General features: G+C 38.5%; 1 protein-coding gene across 1 annotated transcript in view; it reads right to left on the bottom strand.

The window, feature by feature from the left end:
* The window catches only part of LOC118766522, a 71,914-nt gene that overhangs the window by 9,414 nt on the left and 37,176 nt on the right, over positions 1-25,324 (bottom strand). The window contains exons 6-9 of the mRNA XM_036509927.1: positions 19,754-19,916; positions 18,364-18,491; positions 16,976-17,111; positions 15,803-15,945 (exon numbers count right to left, since the gene is read on the bottom strand). Of these exons, the coding sequence (XP_036365820.1) occupies positions 15,803-15,945; positions 16,976-17,111; positions 18,364-18,491; positions 19,754-19,916 (570 nt within the window). The remainder of the gene's footprint in view (positions 1-15,802; positions 15,946-16,975; positions 17,112-18,363; positions 18,492-19,753; positions 19,917-25,324) is intronic.

Here is a 25,324-nt window from a genome sequence, read left to right as displayed (position 1 = left end):
ATACATACATGCATACACACATACATACATACATATATATATAATATATATATATATATATATATATATATATATATATATATATATATATATATATATACATGTATATGTATGTGTATATGCTTGCGTGTACTCTTATCTGGACATTACATGATGGTTATAAATGAGCATCGTCATCATCATCATCATCACCATCATCATAATACAAACAAGTTTGTTTGTTCCCAGTGACATCTGGTCATAGAATATCTGCCGCAGCAAATTCTATTCTGACCCATGCAAGCATGGAAACTATTCAGTCAGAGAGGATGACATCCATATACAAATGCAGAAAGATTTTCATTTTACTAAATTTCCTCCAATTTTCAATACTAATTAAAACAAATAAACAACATTTGGTCAGAAATATGGATTACAAAGCAGCATTTCATTAAGAATAGGTCATTGTTGGAGAAAAGAACCTCCAGCCATCCATTTTTTTTCCTGTTCCTAGAAGCAGGTATTATTATATTTTCTGTCTGGATTTCTAAGCATGACCAACTGAAACAATGGATATTATCCAACCGTCTCATTCTTGGTCTCCTGCCACTTGACTCTGCTTGAAGAATCCACCATGTGATTCTTCCCTGTGACATTCTAATTACATCTATGTAGTTCTGGAGCTGCGACCTATCAATACAGAGAAGTAGTGGCTTGACCTGGAGAGACTTCCTGATCTCCAAGCTGCACACCCAGTCAAATATCACTTCCCCAGAGGCCCTTTGGAGAACCCCCATTTCACTCTCTTCTATTCAGGATCATGATCTTCTAGTGGTTACCCAACATTCATGACCATAGGTGAAGATAGGCACAGAAACTGAACCGGAGATGATACTCTTTACTCTTTTACTCTTTTACTTGTTTCAGTCATTTGACTGTGGCCATGCTGGAGCACCGCCTTTAGTCGAGCAAATCGACCCCGGGACTTATTCTTTGTAAGCCCAGTACTTATTCTACCGGTCTCTTTTGCCAAACCGCTAAGTGACGGGGACGTAAACACACCAGCATCGGTTTTCAAGCAATGCTAGGGGGACAAACACAGACACACAAACATATACACACACACTTATATATATATACATATATACGACAGGCTTCTTTCAGTTTCCGTCTACCAAATCCACTCACAAGGCATTGGTCGGCCCGGGGCTATAGCAGAAGACACTTGCCCAAGATGCCACGCAGTGGGACTGAACCCGGAACCATGTGGTTGGTTAGCAAGCTACTTACTACACAGCCACTCCTGCGCCTATAAGTTTGTTTTTTTTTTTTTTGCCAGCTTCTCTTTTCCTGTGGATTGAATGCTGAGGCTGGTATATCACTGTGCCTGCACCTGTTATTCCAGCATCTAATCCAGCCTCCTACCTTCCAGATTTTCATAAATGAAATACAAATTCCAGCTTATAATAAATATTCTCTTATGTGGGTGGTTGGGTTTGTTAAACATAAAATGTAAGACATACCTTCAACGTCAGACATATAATACACTCCAGCCATTTTACATTAAACACATTGCATGTTAAACTTAAAGACATGGTCTTTTAAGGCACCTCATGTTAAGACATTCTATTGTTTAGATATCTTTATATATAAAAGTAAGGTTGTGTGTCTGTCTCCTACGATTTAGATTCCTAACTACTCCCTCATTTTGCGGTGCAGTTTAACCAAAACCGGGTATCTTATAGTCGTGATTCATATCGAGCCCTTCTGGGTATTAGCGCACGTCTATGATGAGTCTACGATTTAAAAAAAATTTACCATCATTTTTTTCCATTTTAATGCATTTTTTTCGCTATTATATAAGGGAAGTAACTCTCTAAAAATGTCTACGATGAGTCAACGATTTAAAAAAAAATTTACCATAATTTTTTTTCCATTTTTAATGCATTTTTTTGCTATTTTTTGGCTATAACTCTCTAAAAATGCTTATATAGTTATTTCCCTTACAAACCCAAGCAACGTTGGGCAATACTGCTAGTTGTGGTTAAAGTACTGTATGTTAAACCTTAGACATTATAATATATTGTGAATTAATTTTTCAGATTCTGTATGTTAATGCTTTTATTACTCCATCTCTGTTGAAACACATTTCCTTCGTAGCAATTAACTTTGAAATTAACGAAGAATTTTGTAAAATCACTTTATCATTATTAAGCTGTGCTTGGAACATAAAATGAACATGAAATTTAAATGGAAGGTTATTAATTTAAATCACTTCAAGACAGAAAGTTTGTGTCATAGGACCAGGAATGGTTTCAGGCAGATTGGTATCGAAAGGGAAAGAAATTATATTACAGAGGTTTTAGAAAATGGAGGTGAGTTACAGCATAACAGATTTAGAGGGAAGGGATTATTATATTGTGGAAGTTTTATGTGGAAGGGATTACAATTTTTGGATGGACGAAGGTGGGGAAGGATTATTACAGGAAGATTCTGATCATAAGTGGTTTACCATTATTAAACTGGTTTTTAGAACATAAACCAAGATTAAATTTTGATGAAAGGTTTTAATTTTAGATCACTTAAAAATAGGAAATTTATATCAGAGATCTAGGAACAGTTTCAGGCTGGGTGGTAGGAAAAGGGTAAAAGTACTGTTCTATATTCAAGAGATGAGGAATTATGTACATTATTTACATTATTTACATTTGATGGATATTTGTCCTCATCTTCTTTGTTGTTAACACAACGTTTCGGCTGATATACCCTCCAGCCTTCATCAGGTGTCTTGGGGAAATTTCGAACCTGGGTTCTTATTCCTGAGGTATTTTTTGATGTTATTATTATTATTATTATTATATTATTATTATTATTATTATTATTATTATTATTATTATTATCATTATTATTATTATTATTCAGGTCACTGCTTGGAATCAAACTCGGAATCTTGGGGTTAGTAACCAGCACACTTAACCACTATGCCATATGCCTGTGGGCATCATGTTCAGGCAAAGGTATATGTGCAAACACCCCACCATACACACAATGGATTCCTTCCAGTTTCCATCTACCAAAACCCACTCACATGACTATGGGCATATGGTGTAGTGGTTAAGAGCGCAGGCTACTAACCCCAAGATTCCGAGATCGATTCCAAGCAGTGACCTGAATAATAATAATAACAATAATAATGATAATGATAATAATAATAATAATAACAATAATAATAATAATAATAATAATAATAATAATAATAATAATAATAATAATAATAATAATGACAAGTGAACTTCCAACTTGTCTCCTGAGGTCTCTGGGTGAGATGTGGAGCCAGCTTGTGCAAATGTAAAGCAAAAGTCAAACATAGAATAATAATGATAATAATAATAATAATAATAGCCATAATAACAGTGAAGGCGCATGGCTCAGTGGTTAGAGCGTCGAGCTTACGATCGTGAGGTTGTGAGCTCGAATCCCGGACCGGGCTGCATGTTGTGTTCTTGAGCAAGACACTTTATTTCACGTTGCTCCAGTTCACTCAGCTGTAGAAATGAGTCGCGACGTCACGAGTGCCAAGCTGTATCGGCCTTTGCCTTTCCCTTGGATAACACTGGTGGCGTGGAGAGGGGAGGCCGGTATGCATGGGCGACTGCTGGTCTTCCATAAACAACCATGCCCAGACTTGTGACTAGGAGGGTAACTTTCTAGGTGCAATCCCATGGTCAGTGTCGTGACCGAAGGGGGTCCCGATCATAATAACATCGTAAAATACCTTAGGAATGAGAACCCAGGTTCGAAATTTCCCCAAGACACCTGATGAAGGCTGGAGGGTATACAACAAGATGGTGACAAATATCCGCCAAATGTAAATAAGGTAAAAGTATTGTCTGTTAAACTTTAAAAAAACATTTTGTGTTGAGCTTAAATGTTCAGACATTACATGTTAAACTTAAAATGGTATCTGATATAATTCTGAAAGATTCAGACATGTTTTAAAATGTCTAATCCAAAAGATTACTTTACACCAATATTTTTATCTTGTTTATCATTGCTGTAGGAATTTAGTCGCAACCGGAGAGGATGATGAAGATTTAACGATACGTCAGATATTCACAAGGTCAGTATGAGAAATCTGAATAGAGCTTGCTTCATGCTGGCCATGTAAATAACTCACAGACCGTTATCTTTAATCTTGGTAAATCTTTAGTCTTCCATCTTGTAAATGTCCATCTTGGAACCATCTGTTGTTGTTGTTTTTTATTGCTTCTGTTTAGTTCCAGGTCAGTCCAGATTGAATCAGCCTACGATCAAAAGCATCCTCGTTGTAACCAACGTGTTTTTTTATGCAGTGGTTTTTTTTTTTATCAAGATTGCATTATCTTGTATGTCCTTGAGAGGCGGTTGGATGGAACCTACCCTGGCCTCCTTATGAGAGCTCAAAACCTCTCGTGGAAGCGCCATCCAACCAAAATGCAAATATATGGGAAACTACCACCTGTGTCATCTCTTGTGAAATCCACTCACAAGACTTTGGCCAGCCCGAGGCTATAGTAGAAGACACTTGCTCCAGGTGCCACACAGTGGGACTGAACCCGGAGCCATGTGTTTGGTAAGCAAGCTGCTGACCACACAGCCACTCATATGACTGAATAAATCAATTGTCTTATGATTTGCCATCAGTTTTGAAACTAAGTGTCCAGTCATTTGGTCAACTGAATGACTTACTGATTGAATTGATATGGAAATGGTTGAGTATCCCACATATACATGTACTCTTAATGTAATTTTCAGACAGAATCAGTGTGACTTTTAAATTACAAGTACAATCCCTTCAATGGCTATCCAACTGAGGACATCCACAGCCCAGGCTATGTGGCTGTTGTTGTTGTTGTTTAGTGTCCATCAGGTTAGTCCTAATTAAGCAGGTCTATGATCAAAGATATTCCAGCTCACACACACACACACACACACACACATATATTATTAGTCAACCTTTGAAGATATATATATGTTTGTGTGTCTGTGTTTGTCCCCCGCCCCAGCATTGCTTGACAACCGATGCTGGTGTGTTTACATCCCCATAACAATGCGGTTTGGCAAAAGAAACCGATAGAATAAGTACTAGGCTTACAAAGAATATGCTCTGGGGTCGATTTGCTTGACTAAAGGCAGTGCTCCAGCATGGCCATAGTCAAATGACTGAAACAAGTAAAAGAGTAAAAAAAAAAGAGTATATATATATATATATATATATATATATATATATATATATATAGTTAATCCAAACAAGAAAACACAAAAAAACACAACACGAGGACGTGGAACAAATATAGTATTATTGGACGCTCAGGAAAGAAGGGAAGAAGGAGGGTTTAATGTTTTGAGCGGAGCTCTTCCTCGGAAACATAGGAAAAGGAAAGATCCAGAGAAGGGAAGACAGAGGAAAAAAATCATCAACGGTACACACGAGGTCACATTTTGAAAGACCGGAAGCATGTATGTGCAAACACATTCTACATTGAATGATCATACCACTACAATAAATATTCATAAATTACTTCTGTCTTGAGTACCTTTTCCTCTTGTTTGTAGCTTCATATATACATGCATGCTTTTGAGTGTATTTGTGCGTGTGTGTGTGAACCATAAAAACCAACCTTATGGCCCACCCACCCTACTCTCAATGTTTGAATCTAAAATCCTGAAGTGGTATACTTGACAGGCCTTGTAATAAGTATGTTCTTTTGTGATATTTTAATTGCCACAAGTTTAACTAAAGTGCAAAAACTCTGACAAAAATTTGACAGAAACCATAACAGGACGATGTGTGTGGCAGGTGATAGTTGTCTATGCGTAAGAGTGTTGTAGTGGCAAGAAGCAGGAAGTGGTTTATGGAAGAAACTATAAAGCCACAATGTTAGATGCAGGCTTAGCTTTCTAGTTAAGAAGTTTGTTTTGCAACCATGTGGTTTTGAGTTCAATTCAACTGCGCAGTATCTTGGGCAAATGTTTTCAACAAGGTCAGCAATATTTGAAGGGAGGGGGATGTCAATTATATCAACTCCTGTGCTTGAGTTGTGCTTATTTTATCGACACTCAAAGGATGAAAGGCTAACTCGACTATGGTGGAATTTGAATTCAGAATGTAAAGTTTAATAACAATAAGAAGAGCACTGAGAGAGTGACAAGCCTCTACCAAGGCAACACCAACATCCTCTCAACGATCAGCCAGAGATGATTTTTAAGATGAGAATACTTGAAATAAACTCGACTGCACTCACAAGTGAGAATACTAAAAATGAACCTGACCACTCTCAAAAATTAAGTAAAAGAAAAAGCAGGAAAAATAATCCAGAATCCTTGTCCGGTACTGGATTGATCCCAAAATCTAATCAGTTTGTGCCAGTCATGACGCCAAACATCCCTGAAAATTTCAACCAAATCCATCAAGCGGTTCTTGAGATATCTTGTCCACAAATAAACAAACAAACACGACTGAAAACACAGAACATGAGGATGGAAGTTAACAGGCTTTAAAAGTGGATCACAGTATATGTTTTTATATCCCACATCAGCTTTATGTTGTCAGGTTCATATTCATATGTCATTATATAAGACTACTCTTGATAATTGCTAAATATTTGAATATTGTTCAACAACAATTGTCTGTGGGTGCTTTATGGAGTAAAGTACATCCAAGAACTGCTTGGTTTTTCTGAATGTAACATCCCAAAGATATACAATGCTTTCCAGCAATCAAATAATGGCATTCTGGTGATGGGTAGTCCTTAGGAATAACAAACCAAAAAAACTCATCACATTAATAGCAATAACAACAATAATACCAACAATAACAAAGACACTGTGACCTTCATGTTGTCTGCTGTGGTGAGGGACTGAGAAAACAGCAAAGAAAATCCTTATAGAAATTATAGTGTTGGTCAAATGAAAGTAAAGATAAAAAAAAATATAGGCGCAGGAGTGGCTGTGTGGTAAGTAGCTTGCTAACCAACGACATGGTTCCGGGTTCAGTCCCACTGCGTGGCATCTTGGGCAAGTGTCTTCTGCTACAGCCCCGGGCCGACCAATGCCTTGTGAGTGGATTTGGTAGATGGAAACTGAAAGAAGCCTGTCGTATATATGTATGTGTGTGTGTGTTTGTGAGTCTGTGTTTGTCCTCCTAGCATTGCTTGACAACCGATGCTGGTGTGTTTACGTCCCCGTCACTTAGCGGTTCGGCAAAAGAGACCGATAGAATAAGTACTGGGCTTACAAAGAATAAGTTGTGGGGTCGATTTGCTCGACTAAAGGCGGTGCTCCAGCATGGCCGCAGTCAAATGACTGAAACAAGTAAAAGAGTAAAGAGTAAAGAGTAATATATAATCTAAATAAAATCTAGGTTGACCTTTTACACAGCTAAGATGAAATATGTTAAGAGGCCAAAAATAAATAAATCTTTCAAGTAATCTTTTGAGATTTATGTTATTTTTTATGGCACTTAATGTCTTTTAATTTCTTCCTTATCATCCTCATTCTACTCTTGTTTTACTACTTCAACCTACTTTACATCTTGGCCTCTTTCATCAATCATCATCATCATCATCATTTAACGTCCGCTTTCCATGCTAGCATGGGTTGGACGGTTCAACTGGAGTCTGGGGAGCCCGAAGGCTGCACCAGGCTAGTCAGATCTGGCAGTGTTTCTACAGCTGGATGCCCTTCCTAACGCCAACCACTCCGAGAGTGTAGTGGGTGATTTTATGTGCCACCGACACAGGTGCCAGACGAGGCTGGCAAATGGCCACGCTCGGATGGTGTTTTTTATGTGCCACCGACACAGGTGCCAGACGAGGCTGGCAGACGGCCACGCTCGGATGGTGTTTTTATGTGCCACCGACACAAGTGCCAGATGAGGCTGGCGAACGGCCACGATCGGATGGTGTTTGTTACGTGCCCACAGCACGGAGGCCAGTCGATGCAGTACTGGCTACGGCCATGTTCGGATGGTTTTCTTGTGTGCCACCGGCACTGGTACCACAAAGATACAAATTCCATTGATGTTCATCTATTTTGATTTGGTTTGATTTTCACTTGCCTCAACAGGTCTTCACAAGTGTCACACACTTGCCTCAACAGGTCTTCACAAGTGTCACATACTTGCCTCAACAGGTTTTCACAAGTGTCATAAGAAGGAAGGTATGCACAGGTGGACTGACTACGTCCCAGGTAGGGGCCACGGGTTATGGCCTGACTAGTCTTGCCGGGTCTTTGGATGGTGTTTTTATGTGCCACCAACACAGGTGCCAGATGAGGCTGGCGAACGGTCACGATCGGATGGTGTTTGTTACGTGCCCACAGCACGGAGGCCAGTCGATGTGGTACTGGCTACCGCCACGCTCGGATGGTTTTCTTGTGTGCCACCGGCATTGGTACCACAAAGATACAACTTCCATTGATGTTCATCTATTTTGATTTGTTTTGATTTGATTTGATTATGATTATTATTATTATTATCACTTGCCTCAACAGGTCTTCACAAGTGTCATAAGAAGGAAGGTATGCACAGGTGGACTGACTACGTCCCAGGAAGGGGCCACGGGCTATGGCCTGACTAGTCTTGCCGGGTCTTCGGACAGGTGCCAGATGAGGCTGGCGAACGGCCACGATCGGATGGCGTTTGTTATGTGCCCACAGCACGGAGGCCAGTCGATGCGGTACTGGCTACAGCCACGTTCGGATGGTTTTCTTGTGTGCCACCGGCACTGGTACCACAGAGATACAGATTCCATTGATGTTCATCTATTTTGATTTGTTTTTGATTTTTTGATTTGTTGATTTTCACTTGCCTCAACAGGTCTTCACAAGTGTCACAAGAAGGAAGGTATGCACAGGTGGACTGACTACGTCCCAGGTAGGGGCCACCACGATCGGATGGTGTTTGTTATGTGCCCACATCACAGAGGCCAGTCGATGCGGTACTGGCTACGGCCACGTTCGGATGGTTTTCTTGTGTGCCACCGGTACTGGTACCACAAAGATACAAATTCCATTGATGTTCATCTATTTTGATTTGGTTTGATTTTCACTTGCCTCAACAGGTCTTCACAAGTGTCACACACTTGCCTCTGCCTCAACAGGTCTTCACAAAGTGTCACACACTTGCCTCTGCCTCAACAGGTCTTCACAAGTGTCACACACTTGCCTCAACAGGTCTTCATAAGTGTCATAAGAAGGAAGGTATGCACATCTGCCTCAACAGGTCTTCACAAAGTGTCACACACTTGCCTCTGCCTCTTTGTATAATTTTTAGATTTGCTAATTTTTGCAAATGTTGCTCATATATACCCCCTCCTAGAGTAATATCATCCAGTTTAGCTGCACTTTTTAGCTAAACCTTGAATTTCCTCTAGATTGTTTCTCTCCCATGATTCGATTCTTTGTATATGTATTTATGATCATTGGTAATTCCAGTCAGCATTTATGAATTAATTAGAACCTTTTTTTGAAACTTACTGACTTATATAAGATTTATGAATTTTACACTACCTTTGCTTAACAGGCACAGAACAATATTATCTCGTTAATCCAAATCAGTCTTTTATAGGATATCAAATGAATATCACATGTCTTATTATAATTTCCCCTGTGGGATGAAGTTATTATAAAGACAGAGAACGCCACTGGAAAATATGCTAGGACACAACAATTTGAAACCATTATTATTATTATTATTATTATTATTATTATTATTATTATTATTATTATTTCTCTTTATAACAGGTTTTGTCAGAGCTCCTGGAGTCTTGCATGTGTAGCAGGCTTGCTACCTGCAGCCTACAGTATCATGCTATCTGTTCTTTTCAGCTCTCTAATACTTTCCTAATTATTCTGGATGTGCAAAGGAGGCAAATATTTTGTAACAGTTCTACTGGACACTCTATTCCAATTTCCTTTATATTTCCCTTGATACCCTCTGATACTGTTCCCAAGGACCCAGCAATAATTGGCACTATCTCCACCTTCTTCATTTTCAAAAAGCTAGGGTATTTTGTACTTAATAGGGTTGTATCTATCTATCTTTTTGCCTTCCTTCTTGACTATTCGTGGGTCAAAGGGGCATGCACGTATGGTGCACCTTGTTCACTACCACTAGGTCCAGTCTGTTGCACTCTAGCACCTGATCTGTTTGGATTGGGAAATCCCAGAGGATTTTGATTGTCTCCAACTCTGTTACTCTCTGGGATTTGCGCTCATACCACGTCTTGCATCTCTAGCCCCCATTTTTTGCACAGTTTCCAGTGTAGCACTTTCACTACTTGGTCATGTTGCCACAACTTGTAGTGGTTTTGGGCAAGTCTAGGGCCTTCGTTTGTGATATGGGGAATGGTTTCATCTACTCTATTGCATATGCAGCACAGCGGAGACACTTGCTCATTCCTAAGGTTGATCCAGTTCGTGACCAAAGCTTGGTCTTGTGCTGCCAGTATAGTGCTCTTGGTCTTTTTTTTGGTAATGGGAGGAAGGGTGGTTTCCTTTCTTTAGCCAATCTCACCTATTTTTTCAAGCAACGTTTGCTGTGTCTACATGCAATTGATTGTGTTGTCCATTCTTCTTCATATCCTTTTCCTACTTCTTTTGTTTCCCCCTTTTTCTCTACTCTCAATATTCCCTTGTTCCTAACTGTCACTAGCAAGGTTTCCTTACTTTGGGCTGAGTATCTCATTAAGCTCTCGAGTTTGATACACAGTCTTTAACATTATTATTATTATTATTATTATTATTATTATTATTATTATATTATTATTATTATTATTATTATTATTATTATTATTATTATTATTATTCAGGTCACTGCCCGGAATTGAACTCGGAATCTTGGGGATAGTAGCCTGTGCTCTTAACCACTATGGGATGAAGTTAAAATAATAGACAGAGAACACCACTGGAAAATACGAAAACTAAAAGAAGCAGCACATATGCTAGGACACAATAACCTCCTAAGCAGACCGAGTACAGATATGAATAGTATATGGGAACCAGTATTAAGGAAGGATAGGAAAATATTAGATTTATAAGACCTAAAAGAAAGTCATTCCACAATTGCCCACGGGCTTATGGCGAAGTGGTTAAGAGCATGGGCTACAAACCCAAAGAGTTTGATTCCCGGTAGTGACCTGAATAATAATAATAATAATAATGATATAATAATAATAATAATAATAATAATAATAATAATAATAATAATAATAATAATAATATAATAATGATAATAACTTTATTGTTTGGTCTTTATAAAGCTGTCATCTCTGAGTAATCTGTTCTTTAAGCAATTTTATTTTCATACACAAACCACTTTAAAAATCTTGTATATTCATTTAATGATACTCTTAACATTATTTTAACAAATACAGCAAACTTTTATGACCTCACTGATGAGATCATCATAAGAGTTAAAACTTATCTGACCCTTTAGCACTCACAAGTTCTTATTTTTATCCCATTGTTTTGATAATTACTACAACATATGAATGTTATAGGAGCGGCTGTGTGGTAAGTAGCTTGTTTACCAGCCACATGGTCCTGGGTTCAGTCCCACTGGGTGGCACCTTGGGCAAGTGTCTTCTACTATAGCCTCGGCCTGACCAAAGTTTTGTGAGTGGATTTGGTAGACAGAAACTGGAAAAAGCTCATCGTGCATATATATATATATATATATATAATGTATATATGTGTGTGTGTATGTGTTTGTCTCTTCAATATCACTTGACAGCCGATGGTGGTTCAGCAAAAGATACCGATAGAATAAGTACTAGGCTTACAAAGAATAAGTCCTAGGGTCGATTTCCTTGACTAAAGGCAGTGCTCCAGCATGGCCACAGTCAAATGACTAAAACAAGTAAAAGAGTAAAAGAGTATTATTAATCAGTAACTCAGAGCCTCTACTGTAGTAACAGCTACACTATGTAACTACTACACCAACATTATCAACTGTTACACTGCTACTTTTGCAAATGCAATATTAGCTGTAACAGGTGAGCTGAGGGTGGCGAGCTGGCAGAATCGTTAGCATGCCGGGCAAAATGCTTAGCGGTATTTTGTCTTGCCGTTATGTTCTGAGTTAAAATTCTGCCAAGGTTTATTTTGCCTTTCATTCTTTCGGGGTCGATAAATTAAGTACCAGTTACACACTGGGGTCGATGTAATCAACATAATCCGTATGTCTGTCTTTGTTTGTCCCTTCTGTGTTTAGCCCCTTGTGGGTAGTAAAGAAATAGGTATTTCATCTGCCGCTACGTTCTGAGTTCAAATTCTTTGATTGTCCTCTCTATGTTTAGCCCCTTGTGGGCAATAAAGAATTAAATATTAGCTGCAACATGCTAGTCATATAACAACATAATTAACAGCTATGCTAACACCTTACTACCACAGTTGTAGCTACAATACACCACTGGTGTGCTCACATTATTAACCACTATCTCATAGCCTTGAGATTTCAATGATGTGATTGATTATTCTTAGAATGACATTGTACAATAGGTGCAAAAGGCCTGATATGTGTGGTTTGAACATAAAACAACTTGAATATCTGGTTCAGGTGTTGCTAAGGGGATAAAGTTGTTTCGAAATTTCCCCAAGACACCTGACGAAGGCTGGAGGGTATATCAGCCGAAACATTGTGTTATCAACAAACAAGATGAAGACAAATATCCGTCAAATGTAAATAATGTAAATAATGTAAATAATTACTCATCACTTAAATGTAGAACTGTGTTCTCTTAATTTATAAGAAGTGGGATATGATAAAATTGGTCAAAGAATTGCGAGAGTGTGAAAGGAGAGTGATATATGGACAGAGATGGAGACAGAGGTGAATGTGGTGTATGGGGAACGGGTGTGGAGATGTGATCAATGATGAACATCAGTTTTGGCCAGTGTGGATAAGGTGGAGGCAATAGGTGTGGGTCAGTGGGATAATAGGTGGCAGCACAGAAAATTTGGAGTGTGTGGAGACAAAAGAGATGCACAGTGCCAGGGATGAAGTTAGAGATATATTGGGAAGAAAATAGCCGGTGACGAACAGAGGTAGTAAGGACTGCCATTGGCAGACCGAGAGGGTGTACAGGGGAAAAGGGGACATTCACTGGAAGATAAAGTGGTGAGGGATAATTCTGAAAATGAATATGAAAAACAGAAGGGAGAGTGAGTGGTAACACAAAAGGGGTGGGTGATGTGATATGCACTGTTTAGCTTACACATAATTACCGCAGCTGAGTGGATAGTGTTGTAGTTAGAAGTGTAATAGAGGGCTGGGTGTTAAGAACATGAGTTGTTGGGAGGAGACTCATCAAGGATATATTGGGTGTCAGGTCACAGGCATATATATATATCATCATCATCATCATCATCATCGTTTAACGTCCGCTTTCCATGCTAGCATGGGTTGGACGATTTGACTGAGGACTGGCGAACCAGATGGCTGCGCCAGGCTCCAATCTGATCTGGTAGAGTTTCTACAGCTGGATGCCCTTCCTAACGCCAACCACTCTGAGAGTGTAGTGGGTGCTTTTATGTGCCACCGGCATGAGGGCCAGTCTGGCAGTACTGGCAATGGCCATGCTCGAAAATGGTGTTTTTTACATGCCACCTGCACAGGAGCCAGTCCAGCGGCACTGGCAATGACCTCTTTTGAATGTTTTGTTCACGTGCCACCAGCACAAGTGCCAGTAAGGTGACGCTGGTAATGATCACGCTCAAATGGTGCTTTTTACATGCCCACTGGCACAGAAGCCAGACAGCTGCTTTGGCAGTGATCCCGCTTGGATGGAGCTGTTAGCGCTCCACTGGCACGGGTGCCAATCATCGAATTTGGTTCATCATCATCATCGTTTAATGTCCACTTTCCATGGGTTGGAGGATTTGACAAGAGCCAGCCAGGTAGAAGACTACACCAGGCTACTGTGGCTGTATTGGCTGTATTGGCAGGGTTTTACAGCTAGATGCCCTTCTTAACACCAACCACTCTGCAGAGTGGACTCACACACACACATATATGTATGTGTGTGCATGTATATATATATATATATATATATATACAGGTAAACTAGGCTTTCTTAAAGTAAACTTAGCCAAGATTAAGAAAAGAAGACAGGACTCAGCAACTGTTAGAGAAATATCCATGTTCATTATGCCCGAAAGAATGAGGTAGAAGCTTCATATCAATGGCCTAGCGTAAACAATGGAAGCACAAAACGTGTGTAGTGGAATAATGGAGAAACTAACAGCAGAGGTAGTCGATACGTGGCGAGTGTACAAGGGCATTAAACAAGAAGTGCACATGGGAAATAGATTCTTCCTACTGATACTCCCTACAAGTAGTCAATAGTTAAAGAACCCCTGACCTGGCAAAGATGAGTTAACTCATCTTCATCCAATTTGTCTTTTCCAGAGTGCAACGAGTAAACTCATCCAAAATATATAATTTCAAAAACAGCAACAGACCAGTTTATGCATCAATTTACGGCATTTGTTGGATTTTTCTTAGTTTTCTTTTTGAAAATTATGCCAAGATTTTGAGCTCAGAAAAATAAATATATTAAGAAAAGATTGCTAAAAAAAAAAGGTAAAACAGATGTGTAATTCTCCCTTACTTTTGATGATTAAGTTGGAAAAAAAAGCCACAAATAAAGAAAATATGGAAAAAATATGGGAAGACAAGTTATCTTGTTTTTGCTGAAAATGGTATCTTCAAAATAAAATTTCAAGTAAAATATTGGAAATGGATGAAAACAAAAGTTATTTCCATTAAAAATACTACAAAAAAAAACCGCAATAAAAAAACATTTGTCTGAACATGAAATGTTTTCTCCAAAAACATTCCCCAGGGAAAGGGTTAACCATCATCATCTTTTTTTTTCCATTTTCTTTTGATTGCGTTGGTCGGACAGAATTTGTTCAAGCAGATATTCTACAGCCATTTGCCCCCACCTCATCATCAATGCACACCTGTTGTCATATAAGCTAAGTACATCCCTTAAGTGGTGGTGACACTTGGTTACAGCTATCACGTGTTGTCAAGACAAGGCGAAATGTATGCATGCACACACACATACCTGCACACATACACACACATGCACACACATACATGCATGCATACACACAAACACACACACACACACACATACATACACACATGCATACACACATACATGCACACACATGCATACACACATACATGCACACGCATGCATACACACAGGCATACACACACATACACGCATGCATACACACACATACACACACATACACACATGCATACACACACATACACACACAAATTCACACACAAACACACAAACACACACATGCATGCACACACACACACACACGCAGACACACTAACATGCATACAAACACACGCACACATACACGTGCATACACACATGCATACACACACATGCATACACACACATGCACACATGTACACACGTGCATACGCAGAAAAATACACATGCAAACACACACACACAAACAATCACACACATGCATATACACAAATACATACATACACACACACACACACCACACACACACACACATTGGCTATACTAGAAGACACTTGCCCATGGTACCACATAGCAGGAATGAACCAAAAACCATGAGTTTCAGAAGCAAACCCCTTAACCAATAAGCCAAGCCCTCACTTGAACCAGTAAAAGAACAAACAATTAATCAAATAAGACATTTAAGAAATTAATTAGATAAGACATTTAAGAAATTAATTGGATAAGACATTTAAGAAATTCATATGAAACCGACTTACCAGCTTCTTTGTACCTTGACTCATTGCATTGGTAGAACTCTTTGATGGGTTGCATGGTTTCGCTCAAGAAATTCCCCATGAAATTTCTAGCATCTTCTTCACAGTCTATCATGTTCACACAATGTTGAAATTCAGACATAAGTCTAAATGAAAAAAAAAAAAAGAAAAATACATATATCATCATCATCATTATCATCGTCATCGTCGTCGTTGTCATCATCATGATCATCGTCATCATCATTTTCTTTTACATGAACTTCTGTGCGGGTATGAGTAGGACATCATTGTTTTGAGGCAGTGTTGAGGGCTCTTCATAATACCAGTCCTTTTATTTGCCTCTTCTGTTATGTAGGGATATCATGTAAGTCTTTTAAAAACTGGGAGACATGTCATCATCGTCATCACCACCACCACCACCACCACCATCATTGTTTTAATATCAACTTTTCCATGCTTGCATGGGTCAGACAGGATCTTGTTGAGGCAGGTTTTATACAGTTGGGTTCCCTCCTCCTCCTCCTTCTTCATCGTCTTCTTCTTCTTCTTGCCACCCCTGCTGTCTCCAAACAAGGTAACATTTCCCCATGGCCAGACATGTTTCCCATGGAAGATTGGAACTGAGAGCAACGTCACAACACCACTTATTTGACAGTGATGCTTGTTTACAGTCATCACAAGATATCAACGAGGGTACACACACACACACACACACACACACACACACCTTTTGGAACTTCATTCACAGAATATAAGCTTAATATAGCCATGCTTTAGTTTATAAACTGACATTAGAAGGTACATGGGAATAATTGTGCTTGTTTAAAAGTCAAACTAATTACTATCTACTGAGCTATACATCACATTTCATGCAATAAATTAGCATTTTTTAATGAATTAAAAGTCATTAACATTTTATTTGCAATAATTACTATTCATACTTTTAGCCTAGATAAGCTCTGTCGACATTGTCTACTTAGATGTCCAGACAATAATATCTGGTTCTATGAGTTCTTTGTTTTATTCATGATATTTAAATATATGTTGAAGCATGTTCCTATTGAAAGACTGTGTGGAATGTGGAATTTTTCAATTTGGATAAATGATATTTTAATTTGAATTTCTAACAATGGTTTATGGAATATTTTAACTTGTTATTTTGCAAAAGAGATTTACCCGCAGATGTAACGCATAGCATCTCCCTTATGTCTGTCGTAATAATATTCCATCTTGCTTTGCATCAGCTCTTTGCAAAGACCGTAAGTGACGTTGGCACTGTGGCTGCTCCAGCATTCATGGTGGTTGGTCAGATCTGAATAATTAAAAAAATAAAATTATTAAAAAAAATAAGAAAAATAAAAATTTGTCACAGAATATAATTTAAACTGGTTATATATGCAGCCAAAATATTCTACCTGTCTTATGTTGAAGCTAGCCAGATCCAGCCTCTCACACCTACCCTACAATGTTAATTTAAACCTAAACAATTATATCCTCGGTTGTATACTGTCAATTTAACGTGACAGTAGGGGATTACACCACCGCTGTTTAGCCCTAGGAAGCATCGACGCCTCCTGATGGCTTTGACACATTTTTTTTTTTTTGCTTCCTTCGACACGAAGCCATCAGGAGGCATCGATGCTTCCTAGGGCTAAACAGCAGTGGTGTAATCCCCTACTGTCACGTTAAATTGACAGTATACAACCGTTCTATCGCCCCACCACCATACATATCTCTATGAGATATTTAGAAATTTAATATTTCTAATTATATCCTCAAAATTTCAAAAAATGAGAATAAATAACCATCACTTTTGACAAAGTAATCTGAATGTTAAAGAGTTAAAAAAAAAATCGAAGAATTTCACTTCAGTTTTCAAAATTATCTTATTTCTAGCATATCTTTGTCAGTGAGTAACTCATAGTTTGAGTATGAAAAATTTTGATCATTATTTACATTTGACGGATATTTGTCCTCATCTTGTTTGTCGTTAACACAATGTTTCTGCTGATATACCCTCCAGCCTTCATCATGTGTCTTGGGGAAATATCAAACTTGGGTTTTCATTCCCAAGGTATTTTTTGATAGAAAGTGGAAAGAAGCTGCTGAGATTGTTACAAGGGTGAGGAATATTAGGGGTAGGTAGTGGCACAGGAAACAGTAAAATAAGGAGAGAAAAAAGAAAAGGAAACAGTAGGGAGAGGAGGAAGGAAGAAAGGAAGGAAGGAAGGAAGGAAGGAAGGAAGGAAGGAGGTGGAAGATGAAAAAGAAGAGGAGGAGGAAGAGGAGGAAGAAGAAGTAGAGGAGGGGAAGGAGGGGAAAGAAGAAGAAGAAAAGAGGAGGAAGAAGAAGTGGATGAGGAAGAAGAAGATAAAGTAGAAGAGAAGGAGAGGAAAGAAAAAGAGAAGGAAGAAGGAGGAGGAGGAGGAAGAAGAAGAAGAAGAAGAAGAAGAAGAAGAAGAAGAAGAAGAAGAAGAAGAAGAAGAAGAAGAAGAAGAAGAAGAAGAAATATATTAAAAAAACTGAAAAATAAGGAAGAAAGTAATAAAAGAAATATTGTTTACCTTCCATGATTTCTGGTTTGCAAAGGTGAGTGAATGACTGTATGAGAGTCTCGAATGGATATTGGAAATTATCTTTGCACGAGGCAATCTCTCTGTTTATACAAGGAAACATCTTTTGCTGCATTGTTCTGCAAATTCAAAAACAAAAACAGAAAAAAAAAATGAAATTCTGCATTAAGCTGTGTTGTGACATCATCACCACCACCACCACCACCAAAATCGTCCTCATCATTATCATCACTGTCACCACCCATCGCCACCCCATCATCATTACCATTACTGCTACTGCCGCTTTATTGCCGTAAGCAATACTGATAACCTGGTGTTAGAACTCAAAATATATCTGCTTCAGAACAAAGCATCAGTTGAGTACAAATCAATAATAAGGAATTCAAATGACAAGAGAATAAGAAATTATGTTATGAACTTCAATGGCTCACAGTTGTTTCTGCTACAAGCTGCAGTGCACTTATAGTTGAGTGCTTGTGAATCACCCTATAACTTCGATTTTATTTGGCGAAAGCATTTACATACAGGGTGTAACCCCAAAAACATTGAATCTGACAGCAGAAACAGTTGTAAGCTAATGAAGTTCCTGACATAACTTCTTATTCCCTTACACACACACACACACACACACATTATATAAACAAATAAATAGAACTGTCCCTGGTTCTATTCTGTCATACGTACTTGCTGTTTTAAAGTGATTCAGATTTTAAAAAATCTTCCAAAGAGTAGCTGAAGAATGACAAAGTTATTTGGTCAAATTCTTTATTATTTTCAGAATTGATTGCACCTAAGGCAGAGTATTTCATCAGAAACATGGTAACAAAAGCTTTAAAACTGCTTAACTAAAGAGAGACAATCTTCTTTTATTCTTTTGTTTGTTTCAGTCATTTGACTGCGGCCATGCTGGAGCACCGCCTTTAATCGAACAAATCGACTCATTCTTAGTCAGACTATTGGTCTATTGGTCTCTTTTGCCAAACTGCTAAGTTACGGGGATGTAAACACAGCAGTATTGGTTGTCAACCGATGGTGGAGGGACAAACACACACACACACACAAACACACACACACACAACACACACACACACACATACACACACACACAAACACACACACACACACACAAATACACACACAAACACACACACACACGCACGCACACACACACACACACACATATGATGGGGTTCTTTCAGTTTCCATCTACCAAATCCACTCACAAGGCTGTGGTCGGCCTGAAGCTACAGTAGAAGACACTTGCCCAAGGTGTCATGAGCCTGGAACCATGTGTTGGTACTCACCTCACAGCCACTCCTGCACCTAATAGTAAATATTTTTTTGTTATTATTTTTGTTCTTCACAATCAGAGACAACTTACCCACACATATTCCTCAATGTGTCATAGTCAGAGAATAGCTTGAATTCATTGTCTTTGAAAGAGCTAAACCAGCTCTGGAACGGTTGGGTACAAGAAATTGCCTTGCGGTGGTCACAATAGGATGTTTCGCTTTTAGCAACTGCCTCAGCTTCTGGTGAAGGCTCTGAGAAACACAAAACACAAAGTTATCTTGTTTTCAGATGAAAGTATTTTTAAAGTTTATGAAAAAAGGGTGAAATCAACAAATATAATTTGGATCCAATACATGCAAATGAGGCATCATTAAATCAAAATAAACATCTATGTATCATATCTAATGTATACATATTGTTGGTATGCTGGATACTGCAATATTTGTCCTGAAATAACATCTCATATGGATGTGCTGTGTTTAGCACATCTACTGGGGATGTTATTTCAGGATAAATAGTGCAGTAACTTGCCTATTAACAGTGTATATACATTAAATATGATAAGATGAGCATTATAGTTTAGCTGACATACAGATGCTTCATTACTGCTTATTGGAGTTGTTGCTGAGAAGGCATACGTGCAGAGCAGTGGATGGTCACAATTTGTGGAAGATATTCCAATCCTTTCTGAGTGGTCAGGTCCAGGGTCCTCTGGCATATTCTGGGACATTATTTGTTTGTTACTTTTATAAACAATTGTATTTCTGTCTTGACTGTCGTCTTTGTCGTCATCATTTTCACCATCACCATCATCACCATTTGATGCCCATCTTCCATGCTGACATAAGTTGGATTGTTTTGATGGGATTTGATGATCCAGTGGATTGCATTGAATTCCTATGTCTCTACTTTGGCATGGTTCCCATGGCTAAATGCCCATCCTAATGCCAACCGCTTTTCAGCATATATCAGGTGCTTTTCATATGGCACTGGCACTAATGACGTCACCGAGTAACTCACAAGACAAGACCCCTTGACTGAGTGTGGTGGTGGTGGTGGTGGAGGGAGGGGTAATATTGAGAGAAATGTCCTTGTGCTGGACATTAAGAAAGCAAAATGTGATTGAGGGATACGGAGAGGTGTCTTTCTGTAGAAGAAATATCTTGCTGTAGAAGAGGTGTCTTGCTGTAGAAGAAATATCTTGCTGTAGAAGAGGTACATGGCTACCCCAGAAGGAAAGGGAAAAATGATGGAGGTGATGGGGTGTCAGAGTGAAATAGTGGAAGGTTGAAAACATTCGTGTTTTCATCCTTCCACTTTTACATCTACTTTCTTCTCACCTTTTCTTGTATTTTCGCTTGTCCTTTTCATCCTGTTTTAGCTTGTTATGCCTTGTGGGCACTGTCTGAGGATTGCATGAAGGCACCAGATGTGTTATAAAATGCCGTCTGAGCTGTTTTCATCTCCTGAAACTATTAGTAGCTTATAAAAATATATACTGTGTTTATTAAATGATATTTTTCTCTCACCAGAAAGTGTACTTTTGCTGATCTTACCTTCACGGAACAGTACACTATATATATATATGTATATATATATTATAGGTTATGAGAGGTAATGGTGTCAAGAAGACACAAAGGTGTCAGGAGTAATGCTGAGTAAGTGCTATGGATAGACTATAGTTAAGCTCCAGGTTCGGTAATTATGTGAATGAGGAACCCAACGTAGGTCATATATCTGCATGTGTACATACAATTTTTTGTAATTTTTTGTTAATTTTTTGTGTATATATATATATATATATATATATGTATGTATGTATGTATATATATATGTATGTATATATATATATATGTATATATATATGTGAGTGTGTGTATATATATATATATATATGTGTGTGTGTGTGTGGGTGTGTATATATATATATAATGTATGTATAAATTTTCTGAGTAATATATGAATTTATAGAATCATGTGGCTGTCACAGAAAGCTCCTCTGACAGACCTGGTTAGCAGATCACAGAGTAATCCAGTACAGAGGAGCATAATGTAGCATTCTATGCTGCTGAAATCCAGGAGATCCAATCGATGGAATCATTTCATGAAGAAAATATAACCACTTGTCATGTAACTATGATATTCTAGTGATCCGTTGAGCTAGCTTCCTTCATCTGCTCTGATTTTTGAATTTTTAGTTGTATTGAATAATGTGTAGCAACCATATTAGTGCAGACACATGAAGTAATTTATTATACACTGAAATTATTGTTACACAATGAAAGCTGTAGACAGCTGTAATCCTAAGGGTGACAAGTGGTTAAATAAATATATGTTTTCTTATTACCCACAAGGGGCTAAACATAGAGGGGACAAACAAAGACAGACAAACGAATTAAGTCAATTACAACAACCCAAGTGTGTAACTGGTACTTAATTTATCGAACCCGAAAGGATGAAAGGCAAAGACGACCTCGACAGAATTTGAACTCAGAACGCAGCGGCGGACGAAATACCGCAAAGCATTTCGCCCGGCGTGCTAACGATTCTGCCAGCTTGCCGCCTTAAATAAATATAGTTAAATATGGTTAAATAAATATAGTTCACCTCTCATATCTGCTGATTTTTTTATGGTTTGTATGTGTGTGTGTGTGTGTGTGAAGGGTGTCTGTGTGTGTGTGTCTCTGCATGTGTGTGTCTGTGTTTGTGTCTGTGCACACGCGTGTATGTGTATGGTGTGTGGTGCATATGTTTGTGTGTCTGTGTGGCTGTGTGCATGTATGTGTATGCGTATTTGTATCTCCTTATCTTGTAACGGATATAGAATCAGTGTCATTGTCATACATGTGGTGTTACTTGTGATCTGTTTTCTGTGAAAGCATGTCCGACCATGATAAAATATTACCTTGAACTGAAACAGGAAGTGCACCTGGCGAATAAACAAATCTACCTCAATGAATCCTGTGATGATGCTGATGATGCTGATGATGATGATGATGATCATCATCATCATCATTAACAACTTTGCTTGTATCAAAGTAAACAGGAAATGCAATTCTTTAGTGGATCTGAATGAGACTACAGGGAGGATGTGGTTGTTTGGACGCTGGTGATTTTTGTGCTGATGACTGGACATTGAGCGTATTCTGCTGAAAATACCTTTTAGTGCTGGGGATAAATACATACACACATTTATGTGCAGAAATATACACTTACAAATAGAAAAAGTAAGATAGAATGTGCATGTGTGTGTCTGAGTGAGAGAGAGAGAGAGAGAGAGAGAGATAGAAAGAGAGAGAGAGATATTGCAATTTATTATCTGAACATAAGTGACATATAAATACTTTTCCATCTCCTCAGACACATAAAATGAAATATGCCGACAAACATAAAACAGAGTAAGAGAAAGGGACATAACAACATAAACACTGTGTCTTTTCTCACATACATAAAGCAAAATATATTCAAACACATACACAGAAAGAGTGAGAGAGAAGGATATCCCAATTTATGAATTGAGCATTTTCCTCTCCTTACACACATAAGGGGAGAATGGTTACACACATGAACGGAGAGAGGGAGAAGGGGAGAAGGAGAACGACATTAAAATGAGCACCATGCAAAAGTGCCCACGTAGCACCATGAAAAAGCACCAGTGTGGGGCCACATAAAAGCACTCAGCAAACTCGTAAAGTGGTCGGCATTAGGAAGGGCATCCAGCCATAGAAACCATGCCAAATATCAGACTGGAGTCTGGTGCAGCTCCCCAGCTTGCCATCTCTGGTCAAACTGTCCAACCCAAAGCCAGCATGGACAACGGATGTTAAATGAGGATGATGTTGTTGATGATGATGATGATGATGATGAAACATTAACATGTCTAATGTCAGATAATTCAGTGCCGAAACAGGGATGCCAAATTAGCAGCACCAGAACGCCTGTGCCAAAATGTTTCATTCTTTTAATGCATTTGATGTCAAGCACTCCTGGGCGTAATCAAAATTTCTGTAAAAGATCGTGTTCTCATAAATTAAAACCGATGCACTATTAACCATCTATGAAGTGGTATCAAAAAGTTTCTGGACTAGTCCTGTAGCATGCCAATAGATGGCAGCACACAGTTGCATGCATAATGAAAGCTAACAGTGACTGTCATGAGCCAGTGTGCCGAGTGATATCACTGTTTACTTGGCAAGTTGTAAAATTTGTATTTTTGTGATCGCGTGTATACTAAAGTCTGAGCTTTTTGTCATAATTTGGAAGTTAGAACAAAAAGCCATCGTGAAAGTTTGCATTAAATTTGGGAAGTCTGCTAGAGACATTGTGCATGATTTGGTAAGCGTATGGCAATGAGGCTATGAGTTGTATGCAATGTTTTGAGTGGCACAAAGAACTGGATTTTTCATGATGACAATCCACCCTGTCACCAAGCTCTGTCACCATGTATGTGGTTCTCACCAAAAACAACATGATATTGCTTCTGCACCCACCCTATTCCATCTCTTCCCCCAGAGGAAAACACAGCTCAAAGGTCGCTGTTTTAATACTATTATCAATCCAGAACAATCAATCCAGAACAAATTGCAGAAGATCCTCTACTTGCTTATACCAAACAACTTACAGGCCAGATTCCAAAAGTGACAGGAAGGCCGAGACAGGTGTATTGCTGTGCAAGGTGATTATTTCGAAGAAGATAATGTTAAAACTCAGGTAAATAAGTTGTTTTTTTATAAAACCCAACTAGTCCAGGAACCTTTTAATGCCACTTTGTAATTTGAGAAAAGTACAAAAATGAAAATAAACATAGGAAAATAATTATATTTGCATAGAATGGGGGGGATTCAAATTTGTGGAGTCCCACCAGGCTATGAGAGCCAGATGCTGTAGAGAATGAGTCAAATTTCTGATAAACCAAGACCACAGAGTTTGTTTTTTTTGTTGTTGTCACATGCGGAAGCATTGCTCATTCATTGACATGTGTCATGATAAGGTTGAAAAGTCATAACACACAGATAACATAAATAATAGATTATCAGTAAAAAGCAAAATGTAGTACACATACACACACACACACACACATATTGGAGCCTTAGTCAAATCGTCCAGTCCATACCAGCCTGGAAAACGGACATTAAACGATGATGATGATGATGATATAAATATATATATATATATATATATATATATATACATATACATACATACATACATACATACATATATATACACATACATGCATACATACATACATACACACACACACACACACACACACACACACACACACACACACACACACACATATATATATATGGGTGCAGGAGTGGCTGTGTGGTAAGTGGCTTGCTGACCTACCACATGGTTCCGGGTTCAGTCCCACTTTGTGGCACCTTGGGCAAGTGTCTTCTACTATAGCCTTGAGCCAACCAAAGTCTTCTGAGTGGATCTGGTTGGCAGAAACTGAAAGAAGCTTGTCATATGTGTGTGTGTGTGTGTGTGTGTGTGTGTGTGTGTGTGTATTTGTGTGTGTGTTTGTCCCCCCCACCATCGCTTGACAACCAATGGTGGTGTGTTTATGTCCCCGTAATTTAGAGGTTCGGCAAAAGAGACCGATAGAATATATATTAGGCTTACAAAGAATAAGTCCTGAGGTTGATTT

The sequence above is a fragment of the Octopus sinensis genome, linkage group LG16 (genome assembly GCF_006345805.1).
Source record: "Octopus sinensis linkage group LG16, ASM634580v1, whole genome shotgun sequence".
Classification (NCBI taxonomy): Eukaryota; Metazoa; Mollusca; class Cephalopoda; order Octopoda; family Octopodidae; genus Octopus; species Octopus sinensis.
Note: the sequence above shows the minus strand (reverse complement) of the source record. Positions and strands in the feature narration are given on the sequence as shown.